Source organism: Solea senegalensis, linkage group LG1 (genome assembly GCF_019176455.1).
Source record: "Solea senegalensis isolate Sse05_10M linkage group LG1, IFAPA_SoseM_1, whole genome shotgun sequence".
Classification (NCBI taxonomy): domain Eukaryota; kingdom Metazoa; phylum Chordata; class Actinopteri; order Pleuronectiformes; family Soleidae; genus Solea; species Solea senegalensis.
The window spans coordinates 27,616,287-27,634,501 of NC_058021.1; the positions used below are offsets into that span (position 1 = coordinate 27,616,287).

Below are 18,215 nucleotides of genomic sequence, written 5' to 3' on the forward strand. Positions count from 1 at the left end.
GACAGAGAGAAGTAATAGAACAAGCCAAACAAATACATCAGCACCGCCGTCTCCCTGGCAGGTCCGTTATGAATAATTTATCCAGAATGATGGATGTTTTGGATGTTTGCTTCTCTGGAATCACGGCTGTAACTGAGGCCTGTCAAGAGACTGAAGGTCAGCGGTGCGACCTGAAAGATGAGCAGGAGCAAAAAAAAAAAAGATTCTACAGGTTCTGAACCAAAGTGATTCATCTGAAGGGGGAACATGAATGTCTGCACTACATTTCATGGCAATCCATCTAATAGTTGGGTCTCAAAGAGATTGCAAAGAACAGATCTGTCTGAAATCTCAGAGCAAATGAATCATTTTTACTTTGGAGAATCGATCGACTGACCAACGTCATAATTTCCAGAGCCGTGCAATCATTAATCAGGAAAGAAATTGGTTATTGCATTAGTAGATATGTAAAAGTAAGAAATCCAGTTCAACACAGCAAAGTTCACTCGCCCATGGCTTTACGTTCCAACCATAAGAAACAACTGTAAGACCGACATTACCATTCCAAACACCACGCCACTGAGACAAATATTCTATGTGATGTGAGAAAAAGGCAGACCACAAAGACATACTGAGGTGTAGAACAAACTGAAAAAGTAATTGAAACTAAGAAAAAATTGTTATCGAGGCCAAAGAAAATATCTACTGAGCCTCAGTCTGAAATCTCCAGGGGCTCGTTTTGAGATGTAGCCGGAAAACACTGCCTTGCCTGTTTTCAAAAGAACAATGAACTAAGGGCTTTGGGTCTCTGTGCCATCATTCAGTCAGTAACCGAGAAAAATGGTCATCAAAACACAGGACATTGTAAACGATAAAAAGATTTGTTGAGCAGCTGTGGGTATAAAAAGGAGGTGTTGACAGAAGAAGACTTGGCTTTCAGTTGGCCGACTACGGAAATCAATCCCAGCGCTGGTGATTGCGTCTGAACCACCCGCTGCAGACTAACATGGACCATTGATTTCTGTGGAGGGGGCTGCAACATCGGAGGGCTCGCTTTGCTCAAGTTAAGTGTTTTAAAACCATTTGTTTGTCATCAGCAAACACAAGTTAAAAAAAAAAAAAAAGAGAGAGGAGAGGAGAGCGAACAGCCCGTGGAGAGCAAAACTCTGTCTGGTGAAAGTGCAGCAGCGACTGAAATGGCAGAAGCAATGCAGCGGAGATTTTACATCGCGTGACTGCTGTGAATGCTTTTTATCTCTTATAAATCACAGCAGCAGCGACAGTCACTCTTTTCTGATGTTTTATGGGTGTTCAGGGGCCTTTTCCAGTTTATTTGGTTTCCTATATTTAGCAGGAAAGACAGTTTTTCATTTTTCTGGGTCAATATGGACATCTATTCGTGTCCTGAACATTTGATATCTGAAACAGACCCATATTGGGATGTCGATTAGATGGTGGAGAGTAGATGCAGCAATGATGGGAGGGCGATTATGTTTAAAGGGAATTCAAGGATTATTTTATGTTTTTTAACCAGGGCTCTATGTTTATAAATGTGGGAGAGGAGCACTTACAAACAGAGATCTGTTCAGCCAGCTTCCTGCAACTCTCAGGTCTCATGAGGATTCAGTGTTAGAATTGAGTGACACTCATGCTTCAGTTAAGCTGTCGAGACTCTCACAGTAACAACTTGAGCCATTTATTGATGAAAATAAGCACATTTAGTGGACACCTTCTGGACCAGTTCTATAGGTTTGTGTAACTACTGTTAACTACTTACACAGAGCCAAGAACATGATGCCAAACTCCCTTAGTTATTAGTCTAAGATCTATAATTCATGTGTCATTTTTCCCCCCTGCAAAATAATCCTCAGTGAGTAGTTATGTTGCAAGGTATTGTCTCTGACGTCCAGGCGTGTTGGCACCTGTCTCTGCTTTAACAACATGAAATAATCTTGTCTATGTTGAGTTGAAGAGAGGTAGGGAACATGCTGCTGAAGTGTTTTGTTTTTTTTATTATTTGCTGCTTTCTTTAAATTCTTACGATATGAACATATTTGAACAAACTGCACACATTTCTAAGAACACATCAGTCCATTTCTGTCTGGAACGACTTTTTACAGTACAGTATTTAAATGTTGGTGTACATATTCTTGTATGAGCTTTAGTGCAAACTAGTGATGGCACTGTATATTGAATGTAACTATCAACATGTAAAACATACCATCACATAAGATCAGATATCAAAATGATTGGTCAAAATCTGAACACATTCGTCCCAAACTTTTTCATGAGTTAGTGGTGCTGTATCGATGTATTTGCTGCATCATACACACTCACCTAAATATACATTTTATAATAATAAATAATAAAGACTGCTATGTGATTAAGGAAAATAAAAACAACACTCAGATTACTTTAATACATCTTTCTTGTCTCAAATACTAGCATTACCGTGCACATTTAACAAAAGCAGAAGGATGAAAATGTGAATGTGGAGTATTTAAGAGTCGAACTCAACTCGTTTTAAAGAGGTAAGTTGATTATTTAAGTGGTTAAGGCAATGACAGAATCCTGACCTGAGAATACGAAGCAGCTGAGAGGAGTTTGTGGACGTTTACTTGTGCTCAGTGTCGTCTCTGCCGACGTCAAACTCGGTTATTTCCTTCACAAGGCGCTCTGCTATCACCCTGCTGCTCGCCACGATCAGCCTCCGGGACATCAGATCAAACGGTCCACCTGGTTATTTAACAAGAAAAATAAAAAGTAATGAGTAAGAATTTCTTCAGTCTATGATGAATTCTAAGCAGTACAAGCTTGAGATATTTGTTAGTAGTAATCACGATAAACAAACTAACAATTCAAATGTACAACCTCTGGACGTGATGTTACAAGAGATAATGGGAATAATAAATTAGTAGATGGACAAAGAATGATCTATTTCACTATTTAACATGATTTTAAACTGATTAACTTTGAGGTTTAGACTCAGGCAGGTTACCTCAAAATAAGAAAATATTTATTAGATGAAACCGAAGCAGTTGTGCAGAGTGATTTACCAGGTTCTTGCTTCATGGGAAATCTTCTACTTGTACAGTATTCAACGGTTTACTTTTTACACATTATTGTTCAACAGCTCACTTTAAATGCTTCAATCTGGCGAATCATTTAAAATTAAGACCTTTTACAACCTTTTCAATGCCAGAGAGAAGGCAGTTTAGTAGTTTTTATAACTGTATTGTACAACAGCGGTGTAGTGGCAGATCACACACAAAAAGAATCAACGAAAGCAGGCAACAGGCAAGAAAAGAATATATTAAATTAAATTTCAGACACTTTAATCCCTCTAAGAGCTTAAACTCAGGGTTATTATTATGCAATGACAACTTATTGACTGGGTTTTTAATGCTAGGGAAAATGTTTTATATTCAAGTCAATGAGTATCTACTCTAAAAAATGCATCATTTTTGTTATTCATCTGCGTTACTATTCATTATGTTGACAATTCGGCAGATACTGTGCTGAATCCCAATGCATCTGACTAATCGTGCTGCCCAGTGGGCGAAATAAGCAGAAAGCGAGTTCATGGTCTGTTTTTCATTTTCAAATTTAATAATAAACGGGATCAGAGTTTGACTGAGAAGAGCTGTGACCTTCAGTTAGTCTTAGTCCGAGGACGGAAAGGGGACTGTTGTGGGCTTAACTGATTCACTCCACGTCAACCCCTCTGGGATCAAAGTGCCTTGAAGTTTTAAAGTTTGTGTGTGCCCTTCATTAGTGTAGAGTTTAAAATTAATACAGAGAGGATTATTTTTAACAGAACTCAAAGGTGTGGCAATGTCACTACTGTGTCTGACTTGGCAAATATTAAGAGAACAGTACAGGTTCGTTAGCATGACCAGCTGTTATGTCAGTGGCAGTGTTGTTCAGAATTAACACTATAGTGTGTTACTTTAAATGTAAACAACTGTGTATCACCTTTAAACCATTGTTAATGTCAAACAATGCTGATTAAGCCTATCAGCTCCACAGGAGTCTCTCTGTGTTTCTCAGTATAGTGGTGTTAAAGGTTCTCATGTCGCCTGGCAACATTGCTGCTCAGCTCACAGGAAGTGATCTATTTTATGTCGAGACAGACAGAGGCAACAACATTGCGACATACCTGCAAATTGGTTGGAGCATAGCAACACAAAGAGGAGCCACAAAAAGTAAATACTACTGCTCAAAAACGTTAACTATTCAGCAAGATAAACTCCTCTTGTTCCTGCTCGCCACTGCACTGCTGCTGTATACACACACGCTCCTTCAGCCAGGCCGGATAGTACTGCCGGGCAGAGCCTTTTGTCGGACAAAGGACACAACATGTTCCATCGTTTCTGTTTTACGAAGGCCAAACAGAGGCAGAATAACAACATCAAAATCAGATCCGAAATCTCCAACAGCCACACAATGCAGCTTTCTCTTTGTACTTCTCAGGCAGTAGCTGCCTCTTGTCTATGACTGTGACCCTGGACAGGCCTGGCATTAATATTCATTTTGAGTGATACAATCACAAGTGAACAGCTCCACCTACAGGTTTGAATGCAGCCAAATGAAATGCATCTTGAATGAGTCTTCAGAGACAATCACTCAAACCATATTTGAGGCGGTGTCTCTGAAAGGCATGTGGCAATATTCTTTTAATGCAAATCCATCCCTAGGACACATTAAAGGCCACTGAAATCCTCTGATCTGCTCGAGTTTGACAGTCACTGAAGGTTTTTTTTTTTACACTCCCCACATCTCACTCATGCATTTATTAATCTGTGGCCATTGTAGCAATATAAACACTACACAACACATTCATTTTCTTCACATGCTACAGCTGTATGATAACCCTAAAGTCTAGGGAAGTGATATTTTTTGTTTATTTTCTGCAATAGAAATGGATCTAGAGATAATTAATTTATGGGAACACAACAAAAACGAATTCCTGCTGATGACAATCCTGTGTCAAGAATGTCTTTATTTGACATTCAGAAGTTAAAATTAAGCTTTAGTTGTCTCAAATGTAGGATAAAAGTGAGGATCAGAAGATAGAAAAAATATTGTGATGAAGATCCATATCCTGTACACAAATGTACAAAACCTTCCAGGACTGCGGGGGCTCCGTACCGAAGCAAGCTCAGTGTGTTAGTTCACTAAGGTCTTATTGACACGGAAAAGGTGAAAGGTGAACTTTAGACACACAAAACCTACTCTGAGTAAAGTAGTACATATTCTAAGCCTGTATTTGGCACCAAAAAGCTGCCACAGAAACAATAAAGAGCTGGGTACAGACGCACGGTGTACAAACTCTAAACACAAAAAGAAGAAGACAGGTTGGGCTATGACATCATTTTCCCAAAGCTGCATTTGGTCATATATACAAAAGTGTAAGGGTGGCTTTTGAGATTTTTTTCATTCTATCACAGGTCTGATCACAGGTGGTCGCATTAGTCGGACACAGGATGTATTTTACCGCAAGGTGTTAAAGGTCGCACTGAAGCGCTGTCCACATGTGACCAACCCTGAACTGTTAATTCAATAAAAGCAATGTGCAGTTTTCTTCCCTGCTAATCAACAGTGTCATCATCATCTCATCCAGTGACTCAGTGGCCTTTGAAAAGTTCAGCAGCAATGCTGTTTGAAGGTCTCACATTTTCTCAGTGACTCACCTGAAACGTCCGTGATAATGACTCACCTGAAATGTCTATGATGACTCCCCCAGCTTCGGTAACGACTGCTGCCCCTCCGGCCATGTCCCAGCAGTGGATGCCCATGTGGTAGTATGCGTCAGCCGCGCCACACGCTACCAAACACATGTTGACAGCCGCACTGCCCGGGGATCGGATTCTGTGGATGAAAATTGGATGTCAGCACTGTACATAAAATTCCAGATGGTTTGGTAAAATGAATTCTGTTTTTTTAGTTAGAATCCTTGTTGAGTTTGAGAAAATAAATAAGTTGCGGTTTCCATTTAGACCAGAATGTTTATTGCATCTCAAATTGGTTTCTCTTTTTGGTATTTTGTCACATAAAAACATTGATGTAGACAGGAAACTATAGAGAAAATGATTAACAGATTCATCAATTGTGAAAATAATTGTTAGCTGCTGCCATAATGACAACCCTGGCCAGGAATTGAACCATGCACATTTAAATTGTGCCTTAACTATAGTTACAGTGGATGGATTCTCAGGAAATACATCATTGATATGAGAGTGTTACAAGTACATTTGGACAATGATTAATAAAACCCTAGTCCCATGACCACACTTTATCAAATATCTTTCTAGCCTGCTTTTTTTCACTGAATTCTTTAAAGTCCTTTAAAGTTGAGAAGAAACTGAAGGTTTTTTTATGATGACCTTTCTCTTCATAACAAAACTTTTGTCCAATATGGTCAAGGAAACCAGCAAACTAATTGGTGTACAGCAGCTTTCACACTTTTTGTATGCTTTTTGCAAGTTCTGCTGAAGGCTCGGTCCATGATCATGATACCGATTTTCTCTTTTTTTCCATGTGCAATCAACACAATCAATTTGGGCATTTTCATGATCACAGTGTTCTTACTGCACTTTATTTACACTTCTTTTAAACAATGAAATTGAAATGGGATTGTTTAATGTCAAATTTGTTTGTGCTGTGTGCATCTATGATGCCTTCTGTCCCTGTTTAATGTTTAAATGCTTTTATTATTTTTGCACTACCAACTGCAAAACAAATTTCTGAAGTGATACGTTTACTCTGACTCCCAAACATTCATAACAGAGCAACAGTGAAAACATAAAGAAAGTTTTTATGATGCTGCTGCTGCTATGTTAAAAGAATTTAACTGACATGAGTGATTTTTATTTTTACTGCTGCTACCACAACAACTTTCACTAGCGAGGTATGTTACAGATAAAATCTTGTAAATCTTTTATGTATACCCATGTACAGGGATGCTGAGGATGGTACTGATGTTGCCCAGCATGGTTTTGAATTTCTCAGGATCGCTCTTGAAGCCCATTTCTGTCAGGACCAGAGACTTGCTGATATCTGAAAAAAAAATAAAAAAAACAGTTTATTCTCCTTTAGAAATAACACACAGGTTTGAAAAACACAAAAATCATAGTGTGAGAGTTTGGCGCTGATGATCATGCTGGTAATTTGGCTCCATCTAGTGTATTAATTTCAAACTGCAGCACCAAAGAATGACAGAATAATAAAACATTGTGCTCACCCTCTTGTCCAGATACTTTGATTTGGACTCCATTGCAGAATGCTCCCTTTCCTTTCCTTGCCGTGTACATTTTGTCCTCAATGCAGCTATAGACGATGCCAAATTCAATCTGAGGACAAGAGACGGCAGTGATTAATGTGTGGGAGGAGGGATAAGAATAGAAACACCATGCAAACAAAGAAAACCCCGGTCAAAGCGCTACAGTGTCATTTATTTGTGAATCACAGAGGAAAAATCCTACCTCTTTCTTCACAGTGAAGCCAATTGATACAGACACAAATGGGAACCTATGGGAAGAAAAAATAGAGAATTTACAATATAAAATATTCGTTTAATTAACTCCCTTTTGGTAAAAGCTCAGAGGAATCGGTTTCAATCAGCAGCTCAGTTTCATCTACATCGTCTAATTATCCCAGACAGGGAGGAGAATCCTAGAGAGAAGCTAATTAAAAGATAAAAATAGTTAAGCAGCGACAAAGATAAAAACCAATCCAGAACAGTGTCAGTATTGTGTTCCTCAGTCGTTTTCTATAGTATAAGAGTGTAGCAGCAAAAGTACCTGTGAACAAAGTTAGTGGTGCCATCGATGGGGTCTATGATCCAAGTGGGATTGTCAGTCAGAACACTTGTTGAACCCGCTGCGACAGACTCCTCACCGATAAAGCTTTAAAATCCACAAAAGACAAAAGATGCTTGTTATTCAATTGTGCTGTGATATTATCTTAAATAGAGGTTCCACTATTAAACATGCAAAGCAGTAGGTAAAATACAACGCTATAGGAATTCCGTTTCTTATATTTTGGGGACTATTTGTTGCTGTTGAGCGTTTGGTTGTTACTCAGTTGTCAGTCTGTTATATCATATTGGACTGCATAAAAGGTTGTTTTTGGTTGGATTAAACTTTGGAGAATCATCTTTTATATGTGTCAGAATTTGCCAGCAGCAACCAGTGTGGTCCTTTTTTATTTGGGAAACAGAACACTCCACTAATGTACTAATAAATCAAACAAATAAAAGGATACAAAATACATACACTTCATTCCTAGCAGTGGCTTTTTTTATAGTTTCATATTTACAATTAACGGTTGACTGAGTAAATAAGAACTTTTATGAAATTGAAACACTTTATTTTTGTCATCTGATACATTTAATTTGTCCATTTGTTTTTATTTGGGTCTGGCTTACAATGGAAAATGATAAGAAAATGCATGAAGCTGCTTGATAATACATCAAAATTATAGAAAACTGTCATCCAGACTGCAAAATAAAAAGGAAAAAGGAAATGAATTAAATGAAGCAATAAATAGCATGAAATAAGGGAAAATAAATAGACAACAACAAGGGCCAAGCATCAAGAGAATTAAAGGGGGTAAAAAAATTACATGACACAGTAACAAGTATCAAGCAGTACATGTACCGCCTTGCCACATCAGATGAAGTACCTGTGTGTGGGGTACTTCTCCTTGATGGACGATATAATGAGCTGCTCCACTTTCTGGTCCGTTTCGGTCACCAGGTCAACCGGCGAGCTCTTCTGCATGATGGCAATGTCCTTTTGGAGAGCGTCACGGATCATCTGGCAGGAGCACAACAACAAACTCAGAGAGGAAAGTTTTTTGCAACACTTTCAACATCTACTGTTTCTTATTTTGTTGGCAATGATGGGTGAGACGAGTATATGCATACAAATTCACTTTTTATTATTTATTTATCTATTTATTATGCATACACTACTGTAATTGTATTAAAAATTTAACACTGAAAACATGAAAAATGTTGTTTCTTTAAACAAGAACAAAATATTCAGTTTCACTTCAAGAGCCTCCTACATTTGTTAAATATAAACTGGATGGACAGGACTGCAACAGAAAAACCTAACTTCTCAATTTAATATTTAAAGCTATTTTTGGTCAAGTCTGCCTGTTCTCTATTTTAAGAGAGACCAAGTCTCGAAAATTAACAATACTAGCATCACCTGTAACACACACAGGCTGACCAACAGAGTGGTGGAAATATTAATTAAACTCACCCCAAGTGACCAATTTACAGTCCAGAGACTATTTTCCATGCTAAGCTGCCTCAACTTGGAAATAATTAACAATTAGGCTTAATTAATGAAAACACTCTCAATATTCCTAACCTTCAAACACAACACATTCAAAACAGGTCTGATGACAAGAATGGAACACTTCCAGCACACATTTGAAACTGGGATTCATATCATTAATTTAAATTGTACCTGAAAAATGGGTCATAAACAATCAAATTTGTGATCATTAAAATTTAGGTACAGTTATTATTTCCAATTGGTGCGTGACTTCTCTTGCTGCCACCTGCTGTTGTCTTTTTCTACACAGTTTGTCCTGACATTTTTAGCATGTCTTATGTCCTGATTACATCAGTTGTGTGGTGTACAGTTATCGTTTGAATATAACTTTTAATAGACCTGTATTGACTGCATTTTCACATTGTGTTTTACTTTTAGGTTGACTAACATCTGTCCAGTTGCAAAATAGCCTTTTGGACAACAAAAATAAAGTAAAAAAACAAAATAAATATAAATGTATATACGATGCTGTACATAATTCTTGCTGCACCCCATTTACATTGTATTCTATTTTTTTTCCCTCCCTCATTCACCGGTCATGGAATTAATAAAAAATTATCTGAATTAAAACAAAAGTTTCAGCATGGCTGACAGTGTGTAATGTATCCACTCTAGTTAAACATGTTTCCATGCCATGTAGGGACAAATGCAAGGCTTCAGTAGCGCTGCTCTTACCTTCCCAGCCGTTTTGGTGACCTCCACACAGTGGTCCATACACTCTTGCCAAGTATCACTCATGTTGATGTGATGGAGGAGATGAGATAATCACAGACAGGGACCTGTCAGTATAAAGCGACATATTTTATCAACTGCAAATATTTCAACAGAACTCTCTTAATTTCCTTCGAGTAATGAGTATTTTCGAAAAGGGTGGAAATTAATTCAACAGCAGCGAGTAGCCTATACTGGAGATATTTAGCTAAGTTAGCTCCTTTTGCGAAATAGCTTTAACAGCAGGAAGAAGGATTAAACGGGACCGGAAATCACGGCTACAAACGTTAAATGCTTTTTAATCTGGGCTGCTTTGTCTTGACGCTTATTTAACACTGCAGACAGCTATACAGAACAATTAAAATAATTAAATGTTACACACCCACCTTGAAGCAACTTTGGGAAAGAAGATCTCGTTGCTGTTAGCTGTCAACTATGAAGGGGTGGGACTACAGGGAACGCGCCGCTCACTCTCATTGGTTTAAATCGCTGCTACCGGATGTTACATCACCGACATTGTTTGCCAGAATAAGAGAGTTTTGTTTTTGTTTTTCATTGTAGACTAACTTACGTTCTCTAAATTCCTAGACATAGAAAACAAATGTAGTAACAAGAATGAATAATCTCTCACACATTTATTCTTCTATTTAATCCTCTCTTTGTAGAGGATTAATGCAGATTGTTTTTGGACTTGTTTTGTTTTGTTTGTTATATTTTCTTTTATGTGTATACATGAATTTTTAGGTTCTGCTGACTTCTCTTAATTGTTTTACTTTTTTATGCTGTATTTTACTATAATATATGTTATCTACATTACAGGGAGAACAGATCTGCTGTAATGTATGTGTGTTATCAATAAACCCATTTACTAAAAAAACGTGTTATTTTGCTAGTTTCTTTCCTTTTATATAAAATTAAGCAAATAAGAGTGGATTTGCTTTCAGAAAGATAGGGTCAGTCAAACAAATAGAAAAGTAAGGAAGAACAGGGAAGCCAAGAATAATTTATAATGAAAAATTAAGCAAAGCCCAAAAAATAAATTTACTAAGGCCATCAAAGATGAAAAAAACAGGTCTATAGCTCTGTAATTCACATGTAAACATAAATATGAAATGAAATGCCAGTTCAAATCAATACATAACACAGATGGGAGTTCGGCAAAGTCATCAAAAGTTTACACTTTATTTTGGGGCCTGTAGATGCTGAAGTTAAGTTGAAATTATTAAATGAAGTAGTTGCTCTGCTTCCTGATAAAGCGTGAGTATGATGGAGCTGATTTGATAAAAAGTGCTTTAATTTGAATTTCACTTCTATTTAAAAAAAAAAAAAACACACACACACACAAATTGTCTTTTATTCTTGATAATAAAACCTTTAATAATTTAGAGTGACAATTCAGGCAGAGACCTGATATTAAATAAAGTTAAGTTTGCCAAAGTTAAGTAGAGTAAATGTGGTTGGTGCACAAATTCATCACATTAGATGAAGTAGCTGTGAGGATACTTTGTTCACAGGCTCTTTAAGATCAATGGTGTGTTTAAGTGAGCAGCATGGGGGCGCTGTCTCATTTCTGGTAAACACCTGAGCGATGATCGTGTGGCAGCTTTAACTGGCTCATTGAGGGTGATGGAAAGGAAGCGTGGGGTCATTGGATCCCTAACTGAGACAGACTGAGATAGAAACCTCCTCAAAATGCCATGGAGAAGTGGAGTAGTGGGTTGGTTATGGAGGGAAGAGATCCAAAATTCCTGCTTGTGTGTCATACAAGCAAATCCAAAAATTCCTGTCTGAGTATGGCATCACAAGAGCATGACGTAGGTTGGCACGGCATAGTCAGTGCAAAGGTAGTAGTGCTTTTTACACAGAATAGGCACAGACAAAAGCAAAGTGCTGATATACTACATATGCCTGTATAAATGGCATAGGGGCAGCTTATAATATAGTTCATTTTGACTACAGAAAGCTTTTTTAAATCTGTTACATTCAGCCATTTATCCTCAGAGCATTTTCTGTCAATAGGCTTTTTTTTGCCTCTGAGGAGACACTCTGTTCTGAGTGCTGATAACACAATTAGCTTTAAAAACACGAGGGCACTATCTCAGAGACCTCACAGCCTTAATCTCACAAAGAGGTGGCCAAAACTTTCACAGCAATCACGCAAATATTAAATCTAATTCCCTCCGAGCACACAGTTGCAATGAGAGTCACGTTCAGTCTGTCACATGACAGTGATTTGACAAACAGAAAAAGCTGAGACAAAAGACTCTTTTGCATTCCCATAGTTCTGTTGTGGTTACTTCATATATGAACACAGAAGCAATGTTTTATGTGCCAAGATGGGAATTCTATAATTAACAAAAAAATCATTCAGACGGTCAACTGCCACAATGAGCAAACCTGTGATGTTATGAATTGTGTCACTTCCTCATTTATTTCAACACCAACCAAAAAAGTAGTGGGAACAAAAAGAGTGTGATGATGTAACAAAGTACAAATACTTCCCATTCACATATCTGTACTTTACTTGCAACTTCTTTTTTTACTCTACTACATTTCCCCTAACTATCTTCATCACTCGTTACTACCGCACAGTCGTCAGGAGCAAGTGTCTTGCCCATGGACATGTCAGCATATAGACTAAAGGAGCCAGGAATTGAATCCATCACCTTCCAGTTGAAAGACAACTTGCTCTGCCACTGACCTTCTGTTGCTGGAAGTATTTTATTGACGTATACATGCAATAATAAAGTAAGTAGCAACTAACTTTAATCCATGTTGTACTTGTGTTAGTACAGACTGATGTTTTCGTGACATAGATGACATACAGTACATGCTGCTTCTCTTAGTGTCCTCATGTGGACAAACGTGGCATTACAAGGACACTGAAACAAACTGATGACGAAAGATTGAAAGAGAAAGATGATCATTTCTCAAGGTGAAACATTACTTTTAAATCCTTCTGGGTGCCAGTGAAGCTTTAGGCCTTTTCTATTATTGGCCTGTTCATGGAAGAACGTCCATCCGAAGGTAGACACTTATTTAAGACATAAATAATCACATAGTGTCCAGAAACACAAACAGTATTTCCCTACATGTCTCTGGAAACGTTGCACCCGCTGTGTGGACAAACTGAAAATGGCACCATAATGGGAGTCATGTGGATCTTATTGAGGCAGGAGGTGTCCGGAGGAGCTGTGGTTGACAACCCTATGAAAAGCAGCCTCTCTTGTGCACGTCAACCATTTTAGGAGAGACAAACACATCACATCACAACACAGGGGGATGCAAGTTTGGACAGAAAACGTTATACAACACAGCCATGGAGCCATTTGTTGCAGTTTAACCTTTTACATGGGAAAGGGTGAGCATTTACTGGATCTCTGTACGTGTATACTCTATTGTAATTTGAAAAAAAAAAAAAAAAACCTGTCTTTTGTGAATTCCAGAATAATTATCTAAAGGTCAGCTACTTTTAAATTGCACGTTAACAATCTCCTGCAGGGCAATTGACGAGCTGCCAGGTTTGACGGCTCTGCCAAAAATGAAAAGAAAAGAAAAGAAAAGAATGTGGGAGGATATTTCATAAATGCCATGAGATTTGAGTTTGATTTCATGGGCAAACACACACCTTTGTGCGCTTTATTGAGGTACTTTGTGGCCTGGAACCAAAATTGATAGCGAGTTCTGTTTGATTTACAGATTATAACATGCATCTTTATTCAGGAGCAATGTGGTGGGCTCTAACCAACGTGACCTTCTTCACTAAAGCATGTCAGATCTTTGTAAAGATCATCCTGATGACGTGTAAGTAACCTCTTCTCTTTTCGTTCAGCTTCCTTTGAAGAACCCATTCCAAATGTTGAAGACAATGTCTCCTTCTCTCCCTTTCTTACGCCTTTGTGTCAATTTCAAAAGGGTTGATCCCGCTTCTGGTGTACCTCGGTCAACTGAGAGCACAGCTCGGGACAACCCCCAACATTAAACACATTGTGGTTGGACGCTGCTACGATTACATCACTCTAGTCAACCCAAGCTTAAGGTACATAACATTTATACAGTCCTGAGTAGGCCTCATTTTGTAAAGTCAATGATTCTGGATGAGAATCATGCAACATCGAGCAGTTCAAACAGGTTTAGGACTTAAACTATAGGAACTATTGTAGTATTTGCTCAATATATTTTGAAAATATCTCACATCCAATTCCGTGTGCAGTTAAATATACAGTTAATCTGGAATAAACCTTCCCTACATTTAGACCTTGAGAGCCAACAATCTATCTAATCTATGAAAACACATGTATTTTCAGTTTTAATTAGTTTGCGCATTATTATTATTTTGAACCCTTGAGGGAAAACAGTCCTTCCCGTCTTTTGTTTAGCCAGTAGTCCAAAACCAAAGAATTCTATAGCTTTATTTAACCAGCAATGTTTAAAGATTCTTGAAATATATGTAAAACTAATCAAAAAAAAATCTAACACACATGCTCTTTATGTGTAGGTATGACTGTGAGGAGATCTGGAGACAGTTTGAGGAGGCGGTGCTCCTTCAGTCTTCCTGTAACGTGACAGTGGAGAACTATCATCCCATGTTTTACGCAATCCCACAAAAGTGGCCATGTGATAGAGTGAGCAAGACTGAGATTTCAGCTCTGAAATAAAGATATAAAACACTTTTGAATTCTTGTCAAGTTATGCTTTTCCTTCCTCCTGTCTTCTCCAGTCTCTCTTCTGGAGCAAAACCAGAACGCTGATGCACAGCTACGCTGCTGCCGTACCTCACTTCTGGACGCTGGAGGACACGCTGGTCGGCTTCATGTTCAACGACCTGATCTGGTGCGGACAAGACGCGCGTCCTGGTAAATCTGTTTGTCCCATATTCAAGACTGACTAAAAGTACAAATAAAATTCTTTGCAGAAATGAAATTTACTGTACTGAACACAAGTCACGTTCTTGCTGTAGAAATATTGGTGCGTTCCGGTCACATCGGAAGTCAGAACTGGTCCACAGATAATAATAAATATGACAGTACTACCGAATGATTTACTGTGAAACAGATAACACAGAGAAGCAGACTGTTGTGCTGTTGAAGCAAGTGGCAGCCGTCTTAGAATTATTTAATTATTAATTATTAATTATTAAATAATTAATTAATTAAATTATACGACTTCCAGCTCCCATTGGAACACGCCAAGTCCGTGCAAGATGGTGGCCTCCATTAAGCAAGACCCTTACCTTACAGGCTTATGCAAAGGCCACGAGGCCTCCTAAAAGCTATGTAATGCACCTTTATTGTCTTAAATGTATCTGAATGTTGCATATAAATAACTTTTAAGGATCTGCATTTCCCCCACATTGATGACAGACTAACCTGCCAGCTGCATGTTACTGCATGTCACCATCGAAGATAATCACCCAAACTTGTTTGTGTCTGACTCTAATCTCACCTCCGTGCGATTATGACCGGCTGATAGTTGTGGATGTGACTCTCACAGGTTTTGATTTCAGCTCGTGTCCGGCGTGGTCGGCGTGCAGGAACCATCCGGTGTATTCCCTGTGGAGGCAGGCCTCACAGAGTGTGAGTGCAGTGTCCATATGTTCAGCAACACTGGTGTGCAACAAACACACTGCTCCAAAACCAACAGTGGGATATTTGTCCCGTGTGACTTTTCCTTATTCATTCTTGTTTTAGTTTGCAGAAATGGCGTGTGGCAACATCACCGTGTTACTGAACGGCTCTATTGTCAACGCCTTCGACAGGAAGAGGTAAAGGAAACACAGTATTGAGAATATATTGATACAAAACGTCAAATAATCTTTTTTTTTTTTTTATCTTGCAGCATGCTTGGAAGTGTTGAACTGGACAGCCTGAATCCACACAGGGTGGATTATGTCAACATTAAGGTGGTCGCCAATCTAGACGGACCATATATGTGAGCATAGAATCACTCATGACACTCAGACACTCTAAAATAGCTATTAAAAATAGGTACACTAGTGTTTCAAGGTTATATTAAACTGGCTTGAGAACCATAAATGTGAACTGCATGGCTTGTTATAAAGTTTAAAACCCTGCAAGTATCTATTAAGAGATTACCAACATTTATGACTTAAGCTGTAAATAACTATAATTATCTTATTCACAACCACTGCGACTACCATTGACATTTTATGACAAAGTACATCTTATACAAAATGAAATCATATCTGCAAAGAAGTCAGATTCCATGTGGCCCTTGTTTTTCCCTCCTGTATAGAGAATCATGTCATCAAGGATCCATCATGGACCTGATCCAGATCCTCCAGTCCAGAGGTTTCCACTGGACTTGCACAGACAACGACCAGTAAGTGATGTTTAACATATTATAATAATGGTGCCGTTCTTCTTCAGGGAACAGTTTGTTTACATCTGCCGTGTGAAGTGTGAAACTTCACACAGATGTTGTGTGTGTGAGGACATTTATAGCTGAGGTCATGTGTTTTGTCCACAGGACCCTGATGATCCTCCAGTGCATCCAGGACCCCAAACATCCCTCCTGCCAGACATATGCTGCCAATCTGACACAAAGAAAGAGCCTCACATCCGAATGATTTACCCATTTTAGTTTTTTTTTCCCTTTGATTTACCCTTTTAAATAAACATGGAATCTCAGCAAATTTGTTTTGTATCCTTTCATTTTCTCATTTGTCCTCATATGAGGACCTGACGAAGACAAAGTCAAATAAAATACATGTTCAAGTGATTTTACTGCATGGTAAGATTAATCCACATCAGTGATTAACTAATTTATTGTCCAGTTTATTGGGTACAGCCATATAAAACTGATACACAGTGATAAAGCAGCCAAAAGCGATATATTATCCTCTTTAAAAGGTTCCAAGTTCAGTTTCTATCAAATTTTGCACGCCGTGTACAGGACAGAAAGTGTACCTAATATTTGGGCAATAAATTTGCTCCCCTAAAAAATGTCCTCCTTTTTCAGAACTTTGTCCAAATTATAACAAATCGAAACTGTGGCAAATACTTAATCAGAGCGAAACTGATTCATGGGGGGGTTAAATCTGCTGTACAGTCTGTTTGTGTGACCAAAGTTCAGCCTCTGACACATGTGCTCATGTAATTTAATCTTGCATAACTCCTGCCGAACTTGGAACCATAACATGACCCTGTGATTTCACTTTCATTAGCAAATGAAAACTACAATAACCCTGTTATTACTGGAGAGCTTTCAGGGTTGGTCCTATGATACATTTCTCACTAATGATGGCCTCTGTATGACCTTTGACCCTCCACCTTTTGAAGTTTTCTGAACAACCTCTAATGTGCACAAGGCTGTAACTGAACGTGCAGAATGATAACGTAAACACACGGCGAATAAAGTGAAGACTGGTTTCCACGATTCCTAATCCTTGGATTGTGATGTTTTTTTGTGAAGACATCACTAAACATAACAGACAACAGTCGCACTGAACAAACAACCTGGAGTAAAATAAACACCAGGCACTTGTTTTTCTAGTTCCTTATATATGTGAAATGAATATCTATTATATGTACATATATACAGTATATGCATGTGTTTATATATCATTAATACATTCAGTCAGTCGTTCATCCTATATTACATTATATACAGTATAAAATGCAATAGCTATATACTGTACATTATATCATACACATACATATGTGCAGTATATATATACTGTATATAACTCATCATGCATCCTAAATACATTATAAATTATATTATTATAGATAAACATCTATTCTACGTACTATTATCTATCCATTATATAGTATATCTATAAGTGTAAATGTGTATATACAGTATATATGTATATATGTATTTATACGTGTGTGTATATATACAGTATATGTATAATATTTTCTATCCAGTATACATTATCCATATATCAGATACTGTAATGATTTGCACATCTGTGGATAACATCAATTAATTTGGTCTATATTATATACAGTATATACATTAAATAAAAACATATTATATACAGTAAAAAAAAATCTATATATCTATCTATTTAAAATGTTTATTTCCATTCTTTTTCTTGGTTCGATCACGTGACAGTAATAAACTGTCTCTCCCACCTCGACTGAAAAAAAAAACCAAAAAACGCGCTCACGCGCAACCGAGCGTGTCGCCCATAAATAGACGTCCGAC

The 18,215-nt window shown here is 37.9% G+C and overlaps 2 protein-coding genes across 7 annotated transcripts; one reads left to right on the forward strand and one right to left on the reverse strand.

The window, feature by feature from the left end:
• Nucleotides 1-1,971: 1,971 nt before the first annotated feature.
• Nucleotides 1,972-10,500, reverse strand: LOC122771021 (inositol monophosphatase 1-like). Of its 2 annotated transcripts, none has more exons than XM_044028300.1 (9): nucleotides 10,427-10,500; nucleotides 10,005-10,108; nucleotides 8,665-8,798; nucleotides 7,782-7,886; nucleotides 7,464-7,509; nucleotides 7,223-7,331; nucleotides 6,930-7,038; nucleotides 5,699-5,850; nucleotides 1,972-2,715 (listed from the first exon to the last, which is right to left on the reverse strand). In XM_044028300.1, exons 2-9 carry the CDS (start codon nucleotides 10,065-10,067, stop codon nucleotides 2,594-2,596), a joined length of 840 nt encoding a protein of 279 aa, XP_043884235.1. In that variant the 5' UTR covers nucleotides 10,068-10,108; nucleotides 10,427-10,500; the 3' UTR covers nucleotides 1,972-2,593. The 2 variants fall into 2 exon arrangements, with proteins under 2 accessions (XP_043884235.1, XP_043884244.1); XM_044028309.1 differs by having other exon boundaries at nucleotides 10,423-10,500.
• A 2,060-nt stretch (nucleotides 10,501-12,560) lies between these two features.
• Nucleotides 12,561-16,686, forward strand: LOC122766606 (ADP-ribosyl cyclase/cyclic ADP-ribose hydrolase 1-like). 5 transcript variants are annotated; one of them, XM_044021725.1, is made up of 11 exons: nucleotides 12,561-12,788; nucleotides 13,217-13,401; nucleotides 13,740-13,844; nucleotides 13,956-14,079; nucleotides 14,539-14,665; nucleotides 14,761-14,896; nucleotides 15,534-15,616; nucleotides 15,731-15,804; nucleotides 15,879-15,971; nucleotides 16,296-16,382; nucleotides 16,530-16,686. In XM_044021725.1, exons 2-11 carry the CDS (start codon nucleotides 13,323-13,325, stop codon nucleotides 16,627-16,629), a joined length of 1,008 nt encoding a protein of 335 aa, XP_043877660.1. In that variant the 5' UTR covers nucleotides 12,561-12,788; nucleotides 13,217-13,322; the 3' UTR covers nucleotides 16,630-16,686. The 5 variants fall into 5 exon arrangements, with proteins under 5 accessions (XP_043877660.1, XP_043877838.1, XP_043877919.1 ...); XM_044021903.1 differs by lacking the exon at nucleotides 13,217-13,401; XM_044021984.1 differs by lacking the exon at nucleotides 13,217-13,401 and having other exon boundaries at nucleotides 13,764-13,844.
• The last annotated feature ends 1,529 nt before the right edge of the window (nucleotides 16,687-18,215 follow it).

Coding starts and splice junctions, on each gene's coding strand:
- LOC122771021 (XM_044028300.1), bottom strand. CDS start 10,067: ATGAGTGATACTTGGCAAGAGTGTATGGACCACTGTGTGGAGGTCACC. Junction 7,887..8,664: donor GAGAAGTACCCCACACACAG/GTACTTCATCTG, acceptor TGGATTTTAAAG/CTTTATCGGTGAGGAGTCTG. Junction 2,716..5,698: donor AGTCATCATAGACATTTCAG/GTGAGTCATTAT, acceptor TTAAATAACCAG/GTGGACCGTTTGATCTGATG.
- LOC122766606 (XM_044021725.1), top strand. CDS start 13,323: ATGCAAGTTTGGACAGAAAACGTTATACAACACAGCCATGGAGCCATT. Junction 14,080..14,538: donor CTAGTCAACCCAAGCTTAAG/GTACATAACATT, acceptor CTTTATGTGTAG/GTATGACTGTGAGGAGATCT. Junction 14,666..14,760: donor AAAAGTGGCCATGTGATAGA/GTGAGCAAGACT, acceptor TGTCTTCTCCAG/TCTCTCTTCTGGAGCAAAAC.